Raw genomic sequence first — 22,320 nt, 5'->3', positions numbered from 1 at the left:
TCTTGATCAGTATTTTCAGTCTATAACAATGGAATATCATGTGGAAAAGGTCCTGGGAAGGACAGATGGATGTTTGGACATGCTATTTTTCATCAATGCATAATTATATTATGGACACTCAATAATAGATCTTTCTACAGTTAACTACATAATAAAATTTAAAAGACATTTTAAAGACGTTGAAAACAGATTTGTTCAACGGGTTATAGTATTCCCTTCCTCTTTCGTCTACCCCGGACTTGATTTTTTATGAGCAACTTGGTGGGTGTTTCTAGAAAAGCAGAGGACGCTTACCCTAACGGTGCACCTGGTCTATGCTCCCAGTTTTCAGTGGAGTTCAAGTTGTTCATTTACTTTTGTTGCTTTGTATGTATTGCTTTTGTTAATTAATGTTCTATGTTGTGTATGCCTGTTTTCCATGTCTGGTCTTTGTTCCTGGATTACATTCTATTGATTTCCGCTAGAATTCTTGGTTCCCTTGATTAATCTTACAATTATGGTAAACACAAATTTTGGCAGCCCTTGCAGATAATACCATCCAAACATACATCAAGCCTACATTACCAAATCTCCAAGCAACATGTCCTGCCACCGGAACCTTGGTTGCCAGCAGGTAAACAAAATACATGTATATCATGGATCCAAAATCAATACACATTATCTATTATGAAACAAAATCCATCAGTCAGGGATTCTAATTAGGTTCTTAAGTCCAAGACCACCAATATCAGATGTAGGACCTTTTAAACAAAATTTATTTAGGTCCTGGACCTACCATATTTATGTTTACTCTTATTATGCTGATTGAGGACCTTTCATTTAGGATGCAAAAAACTCCAGGACATTGAAGCCCTATAAGCCTTGGTTGGACTAATGGCTGATGAGTGTTAATTTCATTGGTTTAAGGTCCAGGAACATTAATTTCTGATGCAGGTCCTTTTATATATCATTTACCTAGGTCCTGAACCTACCACATTTAGGTTCACTCTTATATAGGTTCTTTCACTTTTTTACAGCAAAAAGATCCAAGCCTCTATTTCACAAAAAGTTGTAAGTGTAAAGTTGATCGTAAGTAATGACGTCACAACCTAAAATAGCATTGTGAGGTCATAATATACAATCAATTTCACACTTACGATTTTTTGTGAAATCAACGCCAGGACCTTTCACTCTTGAAAGTAAATTTGAACCCATGCAGTTAGATTCAGCATATCAACGACCCCTAAGAAATTACATATTATAAATCAAACTATGTTGAAATTGGTCAAGAAATAAGCAATTTATACAAAGTTATAAAGAATGATTGTCACCTAAGGCTTCAGCAAATGAAGCCATATATAGTCTCCAATCTTAACCTTTTGTTCGAGGTTGGGAACCTTATGGTAGTAAAATTCTATAAAGAACCTTTAAGTTGAACTACTAATAAAGTTATTCCCTGAAAACCATGTTCTAAGTACCATTCTGTGAAGAAATCAGGCAATTGGTGGTACATAGTTTTTCTCAATTTGGTCTTTTTTACTGCCTCAAATACATGTATATTCAAAACATAAAGAAAACAACTGAAAATCTATTTAAATTTAACCTGAAGCATCTGTGACACAGATATTTTTTGACTGCCTGTATAGGGGAAAAGTGCAAGAAATTTTTCCTGCCATTTTTCCAAAGTGGTTTGACCTATCAATATCTTTACACTTCGATGATTATTTCTGGAGGTTATGAGGTATAAACCTTTGAATAATGCAATAAAGTCTACATGTATGCATACTTTTCTTCACAGATCATACCTTACCCATATTTGGCCTGTTTATTAGATAGAGAAGTACTTAAATATGCGGACAAAGAAGGTAACACAATACCAATACCACCAAAAACAAGAAATCTGTGAGCAACTTTCCATCATTTTTTTTTTTTTTTTTGAGATAGAGATCATATGTGTACAAAAATTCATCACACAAAATAATGTCTGCAACCTGTGATTAATAGTACCTGAGAAAAATTGACAAAATTTTACAATTTAAAAGAGAAGAACCTGTTTCTCCCATGAAATCTGTGATAAACTAGGAATGTAAAACGGCAGGAAAACTCTCACAGAAATTTAATTAAAGCTGGTGGTTAAATAGTCCCGTGCACTTTTAATCACGGCTTAGAATGGGAGATAGTTTTATGGTAAAAAAATAAATAAAAAATAGGAACGAGACAAAATAAATACAGTTGGAGATACCATCATGAAGAAAAGACAAATAACCTAAAAATCCTAAGATAATTTGAGATTATATAAACAGTAGCATGCTTTGTCTAATTACATGATGTAGGTATTTAAGCATCGTTTATGTTATCAGTTGGGTATGCTATCTTATTAAGTTGTGTTTTATATACAAGATTGTCACTTATCAAGTACAGTGTGTGATTAAAAGTATCTTAATCAGTTTATATAACCATACTTAAGGATTTGTTATCATCTTTACAAGAATGAAGATTCTGCTCAAATAATCATCTGGCTATTGCTAAGAAACTGTAAGCCAATTCATTTTTTGTAAAATAAAAATTGTAATAATTGTCAAGGAATGTAAAAATTCATGCATAGAAGCGAATGCTGTTTTAAAAAAGTTCAAATTAAACTCTGCAGGTTCAAAGACCTGGCCTGGATTTCATTGAACATGTCCAAAATTGAAAATTTTCCTCAAATTCTTGAATTTCCCCACAAATCTTCAAATTGGTTGAAATTTTAGTTGAGGAAGTATTAGAGGAAAATCTGAAAAAATTTGAGATCCTTTGTATAACTGGGCCCTGTTCGCTGTTGTGAGCCAAGATCAATTCCTGGAAATGGGATGCTTAATACTCACTACATGTCTTCTATCACAATTTAAATTTGCTAAATTAGGTCTTTTGATTTCCATCATGCCTCTTCCCCAAAAAATTCCATTTTCATGATTTGCAGTCCCCGAACTCAGAGAAGCAAAACTGGATCATCAAAAAAGATTGCTGGTAGCTCATGCTAATATACAGAGTTCACTAAAGTTTCATGAATATTGCTGACAGCATTTTGAGTTGCATCTATTATGAAGTAATGACTAAGACTCACTATTAGTGAGAACAGACATATGGACAGAGAAATCAGTGATTTGGTTCCTTGTTTAAAAGCAGCCCCAACCCTTTATTTTTGGGAAATTGTTGCCATATTTTCAACACCTTGGGAAATATTTTACAAAGCACAGAAACATGTCATTATAATGCCAATCCAAAACTGAAAACCGACACCAAACTGACAAATATGTACATGTACTCTCAACATTCATTAGGTTATGACTTGCCGAGAAACATATTCCCAAGAATTGAACAAAGTACCAGCCAGAGAAATCACTCAAGGAACGTTTCACTTGCTTCTTTACCTGGTTTTCAATAAATCATGCCTGACAAATGAGAATTTTCCTTCCTTTCGGAAAAATATTGTTCTCCAAGGGAAACAGCCGATATTTGGCTGTAATAAAAGGGTAAAAAAGAACCCTTTACTCTATATTCTAAGGTTATTACACTGTATGGATCCACAAACTGTCATGGGATGGACAGAGGCACAAATTTCAACTGGGTATCACAAAATAGCAAAGAATACAGAGACAGACTAATACCAAAAAAAAAAAAAAAAACATCAAAGATACCTGTAAGTATCGTATTTTGATAAATAAACTACATTGCTTTCCAAAAGAAAACAGAAGTCTGGAAAAGTATTAAATGCCAATTTTCCCTTTTTATAAAACTACCTTCTTCAAGGTCAACAAAGAGCTTTGCTGCATTGGATGGAAACCCTTCAGAACTTGTAAAGCAATGCATTACATGATTTTTTAATCAATTTTATGGACAATTTTTCAGTAACATTTGTACAAAGAATGTGCCTTAATACATTAAAATTTTTGGCATCATTAATTTATAGCATAAATAGGTATTTATACACAGCCATGAAACAGTTTGTGTACATAAATCATATAGAAGAATAATTAACAATTACTACTATGTTCAGCCTTAGTTAGGCCACAGTTTTTATATTCTTTGTTTAGGAATTTCTCTAGAAAAATATTAACGTCAATCTGTTAAAAAAAATTAATAAAAATACTGTTTACTTCAATAAAGTAGTACAAATGACTGGTTATTCAATTACTATGCAGTGTTAATAATTTTTATCATAAAATTTGTATCATTATTGTATTTCAAGCAATGAAAAGGTGGGGGGAAATTATCATTCATTTACGACTACTGTTAACGGTATTAATTTTCACGGTTGCTAATTTTCGCGGATTCTGTCAAGTAAACATATTGGCAGGTATCAATTTTTGTGGTTTCAAAAAATAGTAAGCATTATTTAGTGTTAAAAATCAATTTCGCATGTACTATTTTTCACGCTTTTCTGACTCACCATGAATATTTACATATTAAGGAAACAAGAACTGCAAAACATGAGACCATCCATGTTTTCAGCGTCTGTGAGGTTTTTGATCATTTGATAAAGTAGGGCAATGTCGTGGAGATCATTTCAAAATTTAATTTCATGCCATTCAGTGGTGAAAGTGGAGTAATGGATAAGAGATGGCTATATACCCCTCTACGCAATGGAAGGTAGGGGAAGAAGGAATAAAGGACACCTGAAGTGGGGGGGTATATACAATAATAAATGAAAACATACGTAGCATTGTTTTTTCCAAGACATTTTTTTGGTGTGGGTGGGGGTCCAACTTTGTATCACCCTATGTTTGTTATGAAAAAAAGAGGCTCTCGAAGAGCCTGAATCCCTCAAAAGGCAAACCATACCCTTTTAACTTAGTAAGTAAAGGTAAATGTATCAGTGTTCATTCCAGACCTTGCCCTTGCGCCTTAGCATGGATATTTTATGTCAGACACACAAAATGTGCGGCATATGAGCCCAGCGGGCGTACAATATTCCGTAGATTGATGTATGAATTTCCAGAAATTTTTTCTAGTTCCATGTTCAGACACATTTCAGTCATATAAAAGCGCCAATGGCTTTGACTGTTTCCAACTGAACATGAGAAACAAAAATTTTTTCAGGTCAGAAACGACTTAAAGAAACTGCAGGCAGTTTGCAGGGGAAATGTTGTTTCCCCTGACCTTGCTCCCAGTAAATCTCATATGAGCCAACTGATAGAAAACAAACTAACACAGTGGGGTAACCTAGAGCATTCTGAGTAAAATGGAAACTGAATTCCATGAGCCTGGGCCGGGTTGGATATGACCCAGAAAAGAACAGAAAGTTCTAAGTGGAGCTGTAACATCAAAATGAATATCAATTCCAATCAACAAAATGCCATAATAAATAAACAAAACAAACTATTTTTTTGTTAATTTGAAGTGTATGTACCTCTGTTACCTCTCACCTAAAATAAAACTATGAAGTGTGTATAAACCTTATGTTTACTTATTTGTTGAATGAATCTCTCTTGTATTCTGTAAACAACCCCCTATCATACTGTCATATTGGCCCCCTTTATTCTGAAAATGATCCTGCTTAACTGACAAGGGGCCAATCACCCCCTTCTGCAATTCTGCAATTTTCTGTAATGAACATTGTGGTATCACACTTTGTTACCATATTTGACAACGGCCATGGTCACAACGACAACAGACATCGACGATGATGATGAACATCAACTGATGGCAATAACTCACATGGCCTTCAACCAAGTGAGCCAAAAAGCATGTCATTAATAGTTCAAGGTAAGGGACACAACTCTAACAAATCACTGGTACGTTTGTATTCACCATTTTACAACAATCTCATGTAAACATCAAAGTAACTTGGACTGATCTTATTCTGTTTCAAAGGAAAGCTTGAAAGGCCTTGGTGATATTGAATATAATACAAACATATCACTAATTGCAAGAGTTATGTCCCTTACTCTAGGTCTAAGTCCTTAATAAACCAATTATATTGTTCCAATAACAGCAAGTTACAGACAAGAGGTGAGATTAAATTGAAGAATCAATGTATCAATGTAGTATCAGCATATGTACAAGACAAAGGTATAAATAAATAAAATAAAGTTAACAGAGACGAACAACAATTACAGCAATAACAGGGTTAAATCATTGTACTATATCATAGAAAAAGATTTTTGTGGTTATGTAAAGTACAAATATACTTTACAAAAGAAATGTTACTGTCAGTACTACGACCACAAATTAGATAAAAAAAAATTTTTAATACACACCAAAAAGTTCCCTTCATTTAACAGTTGAAAAAAAAAATTCTACTCCAGTTATTAAAGCTGCCCAATAGGTGCTATAGCAGAATCAGAAATAGTAGCCTGCCTGCCAGCACAAAACTGGCCATTTTTTGGCAGGGCTGGCTAATTATAGCAAAAATTAATATAGCCATATGTAAATATAATGAAAAGTTGTATTCAGGACTGGCTAGAATTTGATTGAGTTTGCGACGCTGGCTCTAGTTCTGATTTAGGATTGGAACATACATGTACAAATATTCATGTACAGGTTTATAACTTCATTTTGCTGATAAATACATGTACTTACTTCAAGGAAAATTCACTATCCAACTATATATACGTCTCTTTTAGTCTTTCAAATTAATCCACACTTAAGAAGTAATGTCAGCACACTGATTATAGCCAAATTATAAATAAAAAGGCTAATGTACTGAACAAATGATCACTCCATCATCTAGATGTCCTCTTTAAGACATTCAAAGCTAAGTTATCCTGACAGCTATATGCAATCTGATTAGCATTTATGCTTCTGAAAATAAACAAAGTCGACAGGTTCTAGCAATTTTTCTTGTGTAAGAAAAGCATAGCTTACTTGGTGGGATACCACTAACATTAAAGTGATAATTAGTGCACAACATTCCCATTACGAACAAGATAAACTTGGGTGACGAATATTTGTAATGAAAGTAGACATAATGTTAAATGTTTACTTTCAGGGAAAATGTCAGGACAAATTATAAACAAAACTGGACAAAACAAGTAAACATACTGCCAAGACGTTGCATGATATGTCATGCAAAGAATACCTGCACTAAACAATTTCAGTCAAAGCTGGGAAAATGACACACAATGAAGTCATCATGCAGAAGCAATATATCAAATATCTATGCTTTCCATGTCATAGAAGCTGAAAAATCTGTTAAGAATATTTCCATTATGAAGCACCAAAAAAACTAAGTTTTAGGTACACTGGATGTGGATGAGGCACAGACCAGAAAAAGGGGGAGACAATGTACAGTACAGTCGTCATGCAAAAGCAATATACCAAATATGTAAGCATTCCCTCCAGTAGAACCTGAGAAATCAGTTAGGAAAATTTTCATTATGCAGTGCCTAAAAAATAATGAAGTTGATTGGTAAACAGGAAGTAGATGAGGCACCAACCTGTAAAAGGGATGCATGGTGAAAGTCATCACAAGAAAGCAATATACTAAATATCTATGAGTAATCAAGGGAACCAAGGTTATAGAGGTACTCAAAAGAATGCAATCCAGGGACAAAGACCAGACATGGAAAACAGACATACACATGTACATGTACACCACAAAGAACATGAAGTAACTAAAATCATACATACAAAGTAACAAAAGTAAATGAGCAACTCGGACTCCACTAAAAACTGGGAGCATGGACCAGGTGCACCCGTAGGGTAAGCGTCCTCTGCTTTTCTAGAAACAGCACTCCCTTTCTTAGAAGCTGAGAAATCTGTGAGAAAAATGTCTATTATGCAGCGCGTAAAAAACTGCTTAGTTGATTGGTAAACTGAATGAAGAAGAGTAACAAACCAGAAATGGGAAGACCAGTGCCAGTCAAGGTGAGATTCAAGGCAATATACCAAATATCTAAGCATTCCCTCCAGTAAAGCTGACAAATCTGTTACAAAAACATGTAACAGAAGGGACTGTGAGACAGATGGACTAAATGAATGCAGTATGGCCAAATGATTGCTTAGTCTGTTTCCCTTGAACCATAAACACACGAAAAACTCACCTTGCACATTGTAAGCATGTTGAATGTTTGTCATAAATAAATATATAACTGTTCCTAATCCTATTATTTTCCCCAACTCTAAGCCAATTTATCAGCATACTGAAAGTAAAAAAAAGTATTTCTTGTTTAAAATGAAAGAATTCAGCTGTCCTCCCTGTGTTTGAGTTAACTGATCGTTTCTACTTGTTCATAAAATGAAAATGCTGACCGACGTCCCTATTTTTGATTAGAAAGTAACTTTTATAGCCTTACTTAGCACAAAAATTATTGAACAAAAAACAAAACACCAATGAACAAAGCAAGCAGGAATATTTACATACTTCTCATCAAAAAGAGATTGCTTAGTTTCTTTCACGTGGATCATAAACATGCTTACCCACAAGGTGGGTGTACTCAAGTGAACCAAGACTCAAATATCAGAAGAATATGTTCCAAGGATCAAGACCGAGACATGGAAAATATACAAACACAACAAAGAACATGAACATACATGTATACTCAACCTTGAGGTCAAAGGTCAAGGTAACAATAAAGTCACACACATCATGGCACAAGTCTGAATGATAAAAGTGCATGAGAAGAACAAGAATTATACCAGTTTACCCTCCCGCTATAGGAAGGAGACTCCCCTCTTATAGGTCAATCTCCCTCTGAGAAAATGTCCAATGTGGGAGACACAAATCTCCCTCTTCCCAAAATTTTTCCCAAATATCTCTTAGCAGAAATATTGCACAAATTATGTTTTATCTAATTCAGTATCTTAATATAAATACAATGTTTATGTAACATAATAATCCACGAACAGGGTAGGGAACTCGCTCATATTCTAGCGAGTCCTGAATACAATTTTTTAATATATTTACTATATGGCTATATAAATTTTTGCAAAAATTAGCCAGCCCTGCCAAAAAATAGCCAGTCTCTGGCTGGCGGGCAGGTTACTATTTCTAACTCTGCAATAAATAATAAATCCTTTTGTTGTACTGACTACTCAAGTTTTGATTAGAAACCCTTAGTGGATTAATGAGATAATCATAAATTTAAATCTTTGTTCTAATCTTTGATCTTGGATTTTTGTTAAGTGAAAAATGTCACCACGCTAAATCTCCCTCTTATAAATGCTGAAAAAGGGAGATCTCCCTTTTTGAGCATTCAAAAAGATTAAATGGTATGAAGAATAAGTACATATGCAATTTTTTTCTGCTTTTAACTAAAAAGGCACCTCAGCAAATAAATGGATTTTCAGGGCTGTCAACAGTTTCTATAATTTAAGAACTTCATACAGTCCTGAACAGGGTTGGGATGTCGCTGTTAAGCATGCAAATAACTTAAATCTGCTTTGTGTTAATTTTAATTTCCAATATTAATGTTTTTTTCTGGTCTTATTGAGTGATGCTTAGTCAGCTACTTAGCAGTGGTTTAATTATTTTTTTGCAATGCAGGAACCTTTGGTTTTGTAGGATGTAATTTTCTTCATTTGCTTTTTTGAACATATTTGAAATTTTTAAATTCAGGAGGTACCTTTCAGCAGCTTAGAAGGGAAAAATTACTGGGCACCACCTTTCAATGGGGTGAAACTTGTGAAATTTTTTTTCTCACTGATTTAGGGGAGGCGTACGCCCGGCACACCAGTCCTTGTATCTGTGCTCGGTATGTTTTTTTTTTTTTTTTATGTTTGAATGCCTCATAATTGTAGTACATGAAGATGTTTTTATGTCACATGTATATGCTATATTTGGGAAAAAAACTCCTCACAGCTTATGTTTGTACATGTAGTTTTGAAATATATACATGTATGCTGTATTGAAAATAAAACTTATCTAATCTTATTCTATTATAGAACATGTTCTTAACTTACACAATACACACCAGTATGTTATAAAATATTAACATATGGCATCACACATTACCTAGTGTTATGCATATACATGTATTCTGCGACAGAGCAAAAATTATAGAACATTATGGACTTGAAGATATGGAATAGCTTTACCTTGGCTTGACCACTTTAATGTCTTATCATTAACTGATTAGTTGATTTTGAATTTCAAAATATATCTTTTGTAGCTGCGAAACGTAGCTCTAACTATTTTTTTTGGTATTTTCTCTAGATCGCAGAATCAAAAAAAAAAAGAAAAAAAGATCAAGTGCTATGATTTCGCAGCTATATCTTTTTGTAGAAGCAACATGTTAATGTACAAAAGTATATTGTACATGTATTTAAACAACAAAACAAACTTCTGTCTTTTTTTTTTAACTTTGAAGAGAGTTAGAAATAGTAGCCTGCCGGCCAGCCCGAGACTGGCTATTTTTTGGCAGGACTGGCTAATTGTAGCAAAAATTTATTAAGCCATATAGTAAATATATTGAAAAAAATTATTCTGGACTGGCTAGAATTTGAGTGAGTTTCCTACCCTGATTTGAAGCATTAATCTGTTAATTGTCATTAAATTTTAACTGAAATGGCACTTTTACAGGGATCAGACTTTGAGGGGAAATACAAGTTAAAATTCAATTTTGCTGGTAGAAATTATTTCCACTTAATAAAATTTGCTTGTTGAATTCTATATGTTCAGAAATAATCCAAGGAACTTACAATCTCAGCACTTGCTAAATTCAGCTAGTGAAAAATTACTTAAATTCAATCCCTGTTTTATACTTTAATTTAACCTACCTTATGGCTTATCATCTGGACCATTACTGGGTCAGATTCAAAGATTTTTAAAACAGGGGGAGGGGTCCAGTCTTTCACAGCTATTTTTTTTAACCCTCCCCTGGATCTGCTAAAGAAAATGGTGCCATCGTTGTTAGCCACAGTTAGTACAAAAATGGCAACTTTCAAGAAAACTAATTGCTTACCACTGCACAGGCTTAATTTAGGCGGGAAAATTCCAACACTACATACAATGTCGGTTGCTTTCAATATCCGTATATCTCGGTGGCCTTGATAGGGATGCCGCTGGGATTGTGTTACCCCAATCTATTCATATATTTTGCTTTTGATAAAATCTAGACCTTTAACTTTGTCAACGGGCTGCCATTTCTTAGCTATACTATATAAACGGGTCATTTTTATGGCAAGCCAAAGTGGACAAAATGAGTGTAAAATGATTTTTTAATATTACAAATTCATTTTTTGATATTACAAATTTGATTTCTTAATTACAAAACCCGTTTTTAATATTAAAAAAGATAATATTTTGATATTAAAAATTCTATTAAATTTCTAATATTTAAAAATGTTATTTTTTTTAATATTATAAATTGATTTTCTAATATTAGAAAATGAATTTGTTTTATTCAGTTACGATTTCTTTTTATATCAGATAATGATTTACAATATCAAAAAAGTACGATTTCTAATATTACAAAATAAGTGTTTTCTAATATCAAGAAAGGATCTTTTAGTATTACAAATTTATTTTCTAATATTACAAATTTGATTTCTAATAAAAAAAAAAACCTTTTTTTTAATGTTGAATATTCAATCGAATATTTATATATTTTAATAATAGAAATTGATCGATGCATTGTTGTACTAAATTATTTATTTTATAATACTAGAAAATCATTTTTTAATATTAAAATGTGACTGATTTTGCAATATTGCAAAGTGATTTTTTTAATATTGCAAACTCATTTTCTAATATTACAAATTCAATTTGTAATATTACAAAATGTGTGATATTTTATAATATTACTAAATAAAGAATTTTTGATACAATGTACATGTATTAGAAAATGAATTTGTGATATTGAAAAATATTTTCTAATTTAAAAAAAAACTGATTTTGTAATATTAAAAATTATTTTCTAATATTGCAAAATATTGATGTTTGTCCACTCTATACTACTACATTTTTCTACATTTTTGTCTACAACTAAATATATATGAATGGGTATGTATTTCTTCCCAGACAAATATATGAATGGAAGTGTTTTTTTTTCAGCCTCAGCTGCACCCCTGAACCAAATTTTAACAAAAAGACCCTCCCCTACTCCGCGTGTGAAGAGGGCTCAAGGGTAAAAGAAAACTCGGGCTAGACAAGTTATGAATTCTTGTTATAAATACATTATTTTTTCACAAGAATATAAAATCGGTCATTATGTTGTAAACATGTTACTGAAATATAATAGTGATTCCAAGTATTTCTGTTAAAACATGAAAATCAATGCTAATTGCGCAAAAACTCAAGTTTCGCTATAATGGTACCGCAAAGCATTCAGCTTAGAGTCTGCAACTAAAGGCAACATGAAAATAGGACTGTTGGTAAGTTCCGGTTTTTTTCTTCATTTTTTTCGGGTTTTTTTTTCGGTTTAATTTTTTTTTTTTTTTTTTTATGTCGTTGTTTGTTGCTGTGTTTGTTTTTGTTTGTTTGTTTTTTGTTTGTTTTTGTTTTTTGGATTTTTTTTTTGCATTAGTGTTTCAGTTTTGGTTAACTTTTTTTCTCAAAATTAGGAAAGTAATTAAATTTTTACGAAAGCAGGACCGGGTTTATTTCCTCCTCAAATCCGTCTTCAATTCAAATTTTGATTTATATCAATCAAATCACCTATCACTTGAATTTGAAGATATGAAAAAAAATCAAGAATTTCAGGAAAATTTTCATTTTATGATAATTTTTACAGCCAGACCTGCGCACGATTTAACTTTTAGCAAAACATCACAATCACAGTTATACATCCGAATAAACTGTCTTATAGTTTCAAAATACATGTAATTAGTCATGTATATGAAAGCAGGTGTTAAAACTGAAAAAAGGTCGTTCCATGCAGACATTTTTTTACTGTTCTTTCTAAAAAATATTGCACAAAATGTTTCACCATTAAAAGCCTTCCGGAACCGTTTCTGATGAATGCTTGATACAGGCAATATACCACTCCAATAGAACTACATGTATTGTTTCATCTTCTTATATATAGACATGAATATTAAAAAAAGTTTTATGTTAGCTCTTAAAATGGTTTGAGAACTTTGAGTTTCTATTCTATGATCGAAACGTGTTTATTTATGTTTTTATGATACAAGTCTTTTGACCAGAACAACTGGAAAAAAGATAGAATTTGAATAAGGATGGTGGTATCAATAGAATGTGAATAAGATATTGGTATCCTGACATTACTATTTACGATGTACATGTAATTTATTTTTAATAAAATTTGCATATTCGGAGCCATTGAATAGAGAGTCAAGTTCAGATTCACATAACTTGGAATCATGTTCTACCTTCACAATATTGTAATGTAACGCCTATCGATACGTGTAGGTTCATGGTAACTAATGTTAATTTGTGTAGTTTATAGCCAGATGGGGCGCGTGGTCTTGTTTAAATCGTCGCTCATTATATATATTTCTTCAATCAGCTTGTGTTGGTGCTTGTCGTTTCTTTGTTGACTGTTGACGGCTGGTTGTTCCGGCGACGACGTCGAAGTGTAAGGAATCGTTGTGGAGGATGGTGGTGGAGAAGACATAAATGTACATCAACTATGTGTAATGGTGAGTCAGATGTATTTGAAGGAAATGCTGGGTAAGATTTAGCTCAATTGGGTGGTTTAGAAATTAAATTAAGAATTATGGTGATTGCATGGGAAGTAAAGAATATAGCCACCTAAAACATACTCCTATAGTTATTATTGAGAATTGTACACTAAATTTTAACACTTCCCGCTACACGTATAGTGACGAGTTATCACGACAGTATGTGATATCATGTGTTATATAGACAAGTACCTTTATGTGTCCGTATGTCTGTTTCTCTGTACTTCCCCTTGACTCATAAATGATAACTTGCAAATTGACCAAATAATTCCTATTTTTCCAATTCAAAGTTCCTCAAAATCGTTGAGTACCCGAAAAATAAACTGATGACGTCGGATTAAAAATTACTATAATCGCAAGTGGTTTGTCGGCGCTCACTCGTGTGAGAAAAAAAGACGGAATTTCTCACACTCTTGAGAAAATAATCAAGGGAACCAAGGTTATAGTGGTAATCAAAACAATGTAATCCAGGGACAAGACCAGACATGGAAAACAGACATGCACAACAAAGAACACGAAGTAACTAAATCACACATACAAAGTAACAAAAGCAAATGAGCAACTCGAACTCCACTAAAAAACAGGGAGCATGGACCAGGTGCACCGGTAAGGTAAGCGTCCTCTGCTTTTCTAGAAAGAAGAAATTCAAGATCTTCTATAGAGATTCATTTAATCTTGATCCTTTTAATCTTCTATCCGTGAGATCGAGCTTGATCAGTTGCCATATCGAGGAGAATACGAAGAAAGGAGAACGGGAAAAGGTGAGGTACAAGCGTGTGTATATATACAATGTCTGGTTAAATCAGCTGAGGCTGAGACTATTATTTAATATTCTAAATTCAAATACTTATACATGTAATAATGATGCCAATACTCTATGAAATATTGCTGAATTTGCATTGTATCTAATTTTCAGATCCATCTAGAGGGAAACCGTATTATTTTGGAACAACCAATCTCTGGTGTATGGCGAAAAAAGGTAAACGAGCATCCCATCCAACACGCCCAACACTGAAGACGATACACCGATGGATTTTGTACGACGGCTATTATTTCGAGAGACTAAGAAATGCTGACGTTTACAATTACGGATACTCCACCGACATGAATAAATGCCGAACTAGTCGCGAGAGCCGTCCCGCCGGATACAGCAAACTTGGAGTCGACTGTATCAAGCGATGCACCAGAAAGTACAGACGACAATTTGGAAGGTATCGTCTGTTACGGAACAACTGCCATCACTTTGCCAACCGGATGTCTAACATCTTGTGCACCAGATCCACGTGTCCATCATGGTGCGCATGAGGATTAACGAATATATAAATTATAAAAAATAAATAATGCAAACTTATATTACTCTTTTTATCTTCATAAATATTATTAAAATAAATGAAGAAATGATCGAAAGAAACTACGAGAGTGTTATGAGAGTATATATTAACAAAAAGCAGCACAGTCATAGTCCCTTAGTGACTGAAAAAATGTCCTAAACATTTAACTTCGACGAACACCAAATGTTAAAACAAATACAATGTAAACTTGACCTAAAACTAATCAAGGTACATATAAGTAACCACATAAAGCGACTATAAGTGAACCAGTGGGGATCTAATAAAAACAATACTAATACAAATAAAGACAAAAACAAAAACAACAACAACAGAAAAAACCAACTTCTATCACAACATAATATAACTTGAAACAGCAAGATTAAAATATTAAAATGTAATTATGGGCGTACATGTAAATCTTACTGGTTTTATTACGTTTTTACTTGTAAGTACTTCTTACGTGATGAAGATAAAGAAACGACCACAAAATACTTACATGTATCTTACAAGTGTAACAGGAGGGTCGGGTCAAGCTCAGAACATCGTCTGACGTTCGAAATTCACTATAGTAAGAGAAGAAACGAACGTCTGCCGCTGGGTAAAGTTTGGGGTCGGGTGACTATGCATCACCGTCCCACCATGTTGAAAGAACGTGTCCTGATTGCCAAGAACCAACTAACTAGGTTTTAGAGAAAATTTTTAAATGAAAACTATGTTTACCTACCCAACCGAAAAATCGTTTAATTTGACATCATTTTCAATGTCAAATCCCTTAGAGTAATACTTTCCCGTAAAAAATGGCTTATTTGGTATTTTCTGTTCACAACAATTACAATTGAAAATTCTGGGGTTCTCTTGATGACTTGTGGCGATTTTCATTGTCAGAATTTATCAAAAATTGTAATACGATTTTCGATTTTCCCATAAAAGGTCACATAAAAGGTCACATAAATTTGACTGTACAAGCTATTGCTCAAGCAGATAATTTTTTGCATATCGAGGCAGATTTTAGTGGGATGAGGGTACAATTCTGCAACCTAAATAGGTTTAATAAAACATTACTTTGGATCATTAGATAGCTACTATGCTATATAAACGTATTTGAATATTTACATGCTTGTTTGAAGAACGGTGTTTGAAAGAAATTGCCAATTTCTGTTAAAGTGGAAGATAATTAGACAACTCTATATAATTGTACTGTATCATACAATTGCAAATTGCTTGATAGAACTAAGGTATGAATGATAAATGACAATAACAGGTGATATAGAAGAAAATCAGAAATTCTGAAAATTCCATTTTTTACGATTTTATAGTAATACATGTAGTAAATAAAATCTAAGCGTCTGAATTTATCGATATGTTGGATATATCATTATCTCAATGAATTATGCCTACAGTATGAGTTACGGTGTTCTTATGCTGTGATATTTTCCCCTTTTTTGAATATTCTTTCAAAAAAAATAGTTTCTGGTGGCTTTCGTATGAAGAAAATTGAATTATCTTTGGAATGATTTAAATCCTGAGATGTTTTGCTTGAGCAATAACTTGTACAGTCGAAATTTTTATGGGAAAATCGAAAATTGCATTTTTCACAATTTTGTCAAATTCTAACTATAAAAATCGCCACAAGTCATAAAAACCCAGAGGTATCATTGACGTGGTAATAAGCAGAAAATACTAAATAATTCATTTTCTTCTGAAGCATAAATACTGTAGGGTTTTAACATTAAATAAATGTCAATTTGAGCGATTTTTTATTGGGTAAGGATACATAATTTTCATTTTGCTACAAAACCTTACATGTCACCGCAACTAGACCATTACAAAGCTGAGACCAATACATATATATATTGTTTATTTTCTTGTGCTATCCTAGGAAGACTTAGACGCTCGAACAATTGAGTCACAAAATTTTTGGCTTTTTGTGTCAGTTGGATACAAATATACTTAGACTTAAAGTGAAAAAGAATCAGAATTCTTTGGGGACAAATTGATTCAGTAATGGGAGGTTTAATGGTACCTGAAAATCATCATGATGTTGATTAGTGCATGATGGACCCTCCCAGCCCACGGACTAATACGTTCGAGTTGGACTGACTTCGGGCAAATGTCCTTTGGTGGAGTTTAATGCACGATAAAGGTCATCTTCGTTTTTTAATGAAAAATATCCTTACCCGGAACGAACTCCATACATGGAACATGTGTGGTTGTCTTTCGCCTTCACACTAAGATTTTTGATTCCTCTAAAAACTGGTGGTCTTCTGTTAAGCATCCACTCCTCCTGCACTGTTGTTGGTTTTCTTAAAGCATGTTCAAATAGATCTGTACTTTTCCAATGATATTAAGTATCACTCCAGCTAAGAATCATGCAAAATGTGATACATGGTTGGAAAGCCTACATATTTCTATTTTTAATATTTTCTTTACAATGCTTAAGTAAACAGGAAATATTAAGTGGTTTTTCATAGAAACCGTGTTCTTAGGAGGAAAAAAATATATATATAGAATGCACTGTAAAATTCCAAATTAATGGAAATAACTATGAAAATGACAGTAATGAAAGTTCAATAGACACTGTTGGATTTTCCATGTGGATTATCTCCTGAAAACAGACAGATTGGAATGAATAATTATACATTTCATCATATAGACATATAAAGCAATTTAATAACATAAATACAAAATATGTAGCATTTGTTTGTTTTTGTTTTTGTTTTGTTTTTGTTTTTGTTTTGTTTGTTTTGTTTTTTGTTTTTGTTTTTGTTTTTGTTTTTTTTTTTGGGGGGGAGGAGTTGTATCACATATTTAATTTACACAATTTGCATGATTGTTACTAAAACTGTTACTTAAGTAAAACTGAGTGTGCAATTTTATTGAGCTTACACGTTGTCATCAACATTACATGTCGAAATCAATGTTACTGAACTGTAGTAAAAACTAGTTGTAATCTAGAAGTAAAGTGGTTGTTCATGACCAAAGAAATGGGGGTTCACAAAACTGAGTAAGAACTGCTTAAGGTGGTAAACCTAGGGTATGGGACGTAACTCTTGAAATCAGTGATATGTTTGTGTCATATTCTATTTCCCCAAAGCCTTTCAAGCTTTCCTTGGAAATAAAATTAAATTAGTCCAAGTTACTTTGATGCTTACATGAGATTGATGTAAAATGCTGAATACAAACGGTCTACTTCCTTCAGAAGTTTACGGAGAATTATGTATTATATTATCTACAATGTGTATTTGGAATTAGTGCAAGTAGTGTCAGAGCAAAGAAAGAACTATAGCGACCAAATTTGCACGGCAAATTTCTAGCCTTGAAATAGATTCCAGTGCTTGGATGAAAGTTAGACTTAATTATATATGTATATGCATACTTGTATTCTTTTATTTTCATTATGTATAATAAATTATGTTCGGATCAGATCTGGAGTGATTTGGAAGGATATTTTTTCAGCATTATTATGACCTTCCAGATTCCAAAATGGTTCGAGCAAAACTATTCTTTTCAAAATTCCATCAAGGTCCCTACTCAATATCATACATGTATGGTACTCCCCCTTACGATTGACTCGGTGTGTTTTTCTAGTTAAGGGAAGAGATATTTCAAATTGGTCACCATAGGGCATCGATTATCAATGAACAGTTCCTGAATATAACACAACGACAACATTTATAAATGGCGCAAATGATAATTTACGTATAGATTAAGATTCCCCCACTTAAACGTGTAAATGTTAAGCTTTTATACATGTTCATGTTACAATTTTTATCACAAAACTCTATAGAGATTGTGTTGAAATTCGTCAGAGTGTAATTTTGTTAATCTTGAATACTATGAAATTTAAGGTGAGTTTAACTTTATACATTATTTGTTTAAATACATGTCAAACAAAGTAGCATGCAAATAAAGAAAAAGTTCAAAAGTTGAACATATTCTAAACAATCGGAGACATTTTCAAAAGTTAATGATGAAAATAGAAATAAGAGATCTGCCTAATGTTGGCAAGAAATGAAACTAGTCAAAATAATTCCGTTGGCAAAATTATAGACTTGTCAACTAATTAAAACCACTCTTTCTCTCTCGCGTATTTTCCTTAGAAACAGTTTCTTTATTACAAAGAGCAACCCTCCATTTATTGTAAATTTGTCATTTTCACTTGTAAAATTGACAAAAATTGGTAAATTTGTCCCAGCACCTCTGTTTTCTGAGTGTCTGGATCTGCCCCAGAGTTTATTAATTCGCATCTAAACATTACATGTACAATGCACATATACGTCATTTTGCCTTAATGAGTTAAAATGCGAAAGAGGGCTCACGTTCACATATAATCATCCAAAAAAATTAATTCTTACGGTATGTTTCTTCACTAGAAATGAATCGAAACATACTTTTCCACATCTTATGCAGTTTTCGTTTCTTAACATACCGTAAGAATTGATATTTTAGCAAAATATTATTTGGATCGGTACTGGTACGGGTACGGGTTACACATTTTAGACCATACTGAGCGCCAATACTTTCACTTCCAGTCATACATGTAGCAGTTGTCCGTCGTCTGGTATCTGGTGAAAAAAAAACATGGTAAAATCGATGTTTAAAGAGAAGTTTAGAGTGTAGGGGAGGTTTAATACAGAAATAGAACATATCAACTCGATTTTGGCATCGAAAAATTAAATTAGTCAATGACGATTTCAGGCGAGAAAAAATCCAATTTAAAATAAAGGCTGTAAGCAACTCGTAAATTTCCTTTTTGATTTTTTTTCGAGGTTCATATTACACACGCAGCGAGCATATATGTTACTTAAAATACATTTCACCAAGCCCCTTTGATACAATGTAGTTCAATAGACATTTTTTCTGCTAACCGTAGAATAGTCGATGACCATGAGTAGAGCCCTACCTCTCGGAAGTTTATTCTGAGCATGCTCATCAACTTACCACAAAAGGGTCTATTACAGTTAAAGTATTCATTTGCTTTTACCAGGCGTTTATTGTACTATTGGTTATTTTGGTGTTGTCCACAGATAGCTGGCTACTTAGACGGAGATATAGAAGAAATCGATGTGGCAGGTGGTGGAAACGACGACCATGCACATCATCTAAATGCAGCGGTGAGTTTTATATGTATCTATCGAATCGTGTAAAACTAAAGTTCGGTACTTCCTGTACGCACTTCCTGTTTTGAAATGTCATGCCACGGAACAGCTAGTATCGCAATATTTTCTTAATCAAATGTGAAGTAGCTCTTATAATGCAGTGATATGTTGTTGGCCCTTTCCATTACTACATCATCCCTATTGCCATCACTTGGCGTCCGTCGTGGCCGTCGTCCGTCTCCGTCGTTGACACATTTTCAAAACTCTTCTCCTCATAAATATTTAATCAGTGTAAGTTTGACCAAAAACTCCATATCCAACCCTTTCACTAACATTCGGAAAATATTTAATCTCCTTTGCGTTTATTTTTTATCCATTTTTCTGCCTAATCGGGAAAACTGCTGATTTATTTTGGAGGTACTTTAAGGTAAACAATTTCACTGTAATGACCTGCTTCTTGAACTTTAGACAACATTATTTCAACTTAGTATTCATTATGCTGATGCCTCTTTTAATATCAAACAATGTAGGCCTAGAAAATACAAGTGTCCTGATACCGATTTCATGTAAAAAAATGTCTATATTTTAAATAAACAACACTGTGTATTTTCCAGAAGACTTTTAAACATTCGTTTTTTCTACAAATGCGCAATGGTGAATCGTTGTCGATTCCTCAGTTCTCATGTCCGCTTACACGTGGTTAAATACATTAAACACACCGGGAAGAATTTTGATAGTTTTGGTATAAGACATTTGTTGTACTGAAAGGTGGTCCTTGTTCATTTACGTTGAATTTTTGATTAAAAGTTATACTTTATACACCAAGAATAGAGGGTTCCATGAGTTTAACTGCAGTTGTTTTGTAAACTTCAGATCCTTCCAAAGGTAAACCATTCTACTTTGGCACCACAAAGCTCTGGTGTATAGCAATGAAAGGGAAGCGTGAAGCATCACCATCACGACCGACGCTTCAACTAAAACATCGATGGATATTGTATGATGGGTATTACTTTGAAAGAATGACTAACAAAGATGTCTATACTTATGGCCATTCTGTTGCTATGCACAAATGTTACACAAAACGTGAGGGTCGTCCGGCAGGTTACAGCAGTATTGGTGTCCAATGCATGAAACGTTGCACCGACAAGTATAAACGAAAATTTGGAAGATATCGTTTAATTAGAAACAACTGCCATCACTTTGCCAACCGGATGGCCGACATTTTATGTACAAGGTCCACTTGCCCATCATGGTGCGCATGACAGAGAAATTCAAAATAAAATGAATATTACTGAATTTTAGTGTTTTGCTGGTTGAGCGATTTGTGAAAAGTATCTTTATGATTTGTTTTTTTGTTTTTGTTTTTGTTGTTTTTGTTTTTGTTTTGTTTTTACTGTTTTTTTTTTTGTATGGCGCAAGCCTCATAACGGAAACGTTAATAACACTGTGTCTTTGGTAGTTTGCTAAAATGCTCATGAAACACATGAACGTGCTCATAAGCAAGACCGTCTTGGGCTTCCACAATCATCTCATTCATGCTTCGATCGTTGGTTTTATCGGGCGGGGGCTACAATATATAAAATGATATTTGAAATAAAAAGGCAGGATTGAAATTTTCAAGAAATATAAAAGTAGAACAGGCCGCGGAAAAAAGGAAGGCCCTATATTTTCGCAAAATAAAAAGGCAGAATATAGAAAATTTATCCTCTTTTGCGCCGATAGAAATTAGATGGTAGCCCCCTAGATATACTCTAGACAAGTTTAATTTGTCAGGAGCATATTACTATCTGCTTAGATATTGACTCATTACAACAGAACAGAAAAATCCACGTCATACACACATGTATAACATATTCAAACAAACAAAAAATAAGACAACAAACAGAACAACAGATAACGAAACAACAAACAAATAAACACATTAAAACAAACAAGAACATATTATACATTCCCTAAAAAACAACAAACAAAAAACACACAAAAACAAACAAACAAACAAACAAAGAAACAAACAAAAACAAACAAAAACAAATTTTAAAACAAAACAAAACAAAAACAAAAAAATAAGAATAAGCAATTGGGAATTGATCAGATTATCTTTTAAACGAACATGCGACACACAAGTGAAAGCTGATTCCCAAAAAAAAAACCAAACAGACGATCGATGCTAATTGCATATTATCATGCACTGCTGTCACTCTCTGTAGTGTAATAAAGTAAGTATCATCGTAACATAAATTATTGTAAACAATATGAAACTACATGTAGCTTTGACGGTTAGACATTACATATACATGTATGTTACGCTTCAAACACGGAAACATATAGGTACTAAGAAAATAAATACA

The 22,320-nt window shown here is 33.2% G+C and overlaps 3 protein-coding genes across 6 annotated transcripts in view; 2 read left to right on the top strand and 1 right to left on the bottom strand.

The window, feature by feature from the left end:
* The window catches only part of LOC148597031 (hydroxysteroid 11-beta-dehydrogenase 1-like protein), a 71,528-nt gene extending 60,686 nt beyond the window's left edge, over nt 1-10,842 (bottom strand). For all 3 annotated transcript variants that reach the window (XM_088562951.1, XM_088562944.1, XM_088562946.1), the window contains exons 1-2: nt 10,678-10,842; nt 6,541-6,762 (exon numbers count right to left, since the gene is read on the bottom strand). The gene's annotated coding sequence lies outside the window, so the exon portion shown is untranslated. The remainder of the gene's footprint in view (nt 1-6,540; nt 6,763-10,677) is intronic.
* The window catches only part of LOC148597030 (uncharacterized), a 32,365-nt gene extending 17,472 nt beyond the window's left edge, over nt 1-14,893 (top strand). The window contains exons 1-3 of one of the 2 annotated variants that reach the window (XM_088562956.1): nt 12,156-12,273; nt 13,368-13,500; nt 14,459-14,893. In XM_088562956.1, the coding sequence (XP_088419082.1) occupies nt 12,256-12,273; nt 13,368-13,500; nt 14,459-14,847 (540 nt within the window). In that variant the 5' untranslated portion in view covers nt 12,156-12,255 and the 3' untranslated portion in view covers nt 14,848-14,893. Of the gene's footprint in view, nt 1-12,155; nt 12,274-13,367; nt 13,501-14,458 lie in introns of those variants that run through there. The other variant, XM_088562955.1, reaches the window with a different exon arrangement.
* Nucleotides 14,894-18,614: 3,721 nt separating this feature from the next.
* LOC148597029 (uncharacterized) lies at nt 18,615-21,268 on the top strand. Its single transcript, XM_088562943.1, has 3 exons — nt 18,615-18,721; nt 19,861-19,987; nt 20,846-21,268. Exons 1-3 carry the CDS (start codon nt 18,710-18,712, stop codon nt 21,232-21,234), a joined length of 528 nt encoding a protein of 175 aa, XP_088419069.1. The 5' UTR covers nt 18,615-18,709; the 3' UTR covers nt 21,235-21,268.
* The last annotated feature ends 1,052 nt before the right edge of the window (nt 21,269-22,320 follow it).

This window comes from Perna viridis, chromosome 15, assembly GCF_037379345.1.
Source record: "Perna viridis isolate PV_CMFRI_1.1 ecotype Kerala chromosome 15, ASM3737934v1, whole genome shotgun sequence".
NCBI lineage: Eukaryota > Metazoa > Mollusca > Bivalvia > Mytilida > Mytilidae > Perna > Perna viridis.
Note: the sequence above shows the minus strand (reverse complement) of the source record. Positions and strands in the feature narration are given on the sequence as shown.

Coding starts and splice junctions, on each gene's coding strand:
- LOC148597029 (XM_088562943.1), top strand. Junction 19,988..20,845: donor CACATCATCTAAATGCAGCG/GTGAGTTTTATA, acceptor TGTAAACTTCAG/ATCCTTCCAAAGGTAAACCA.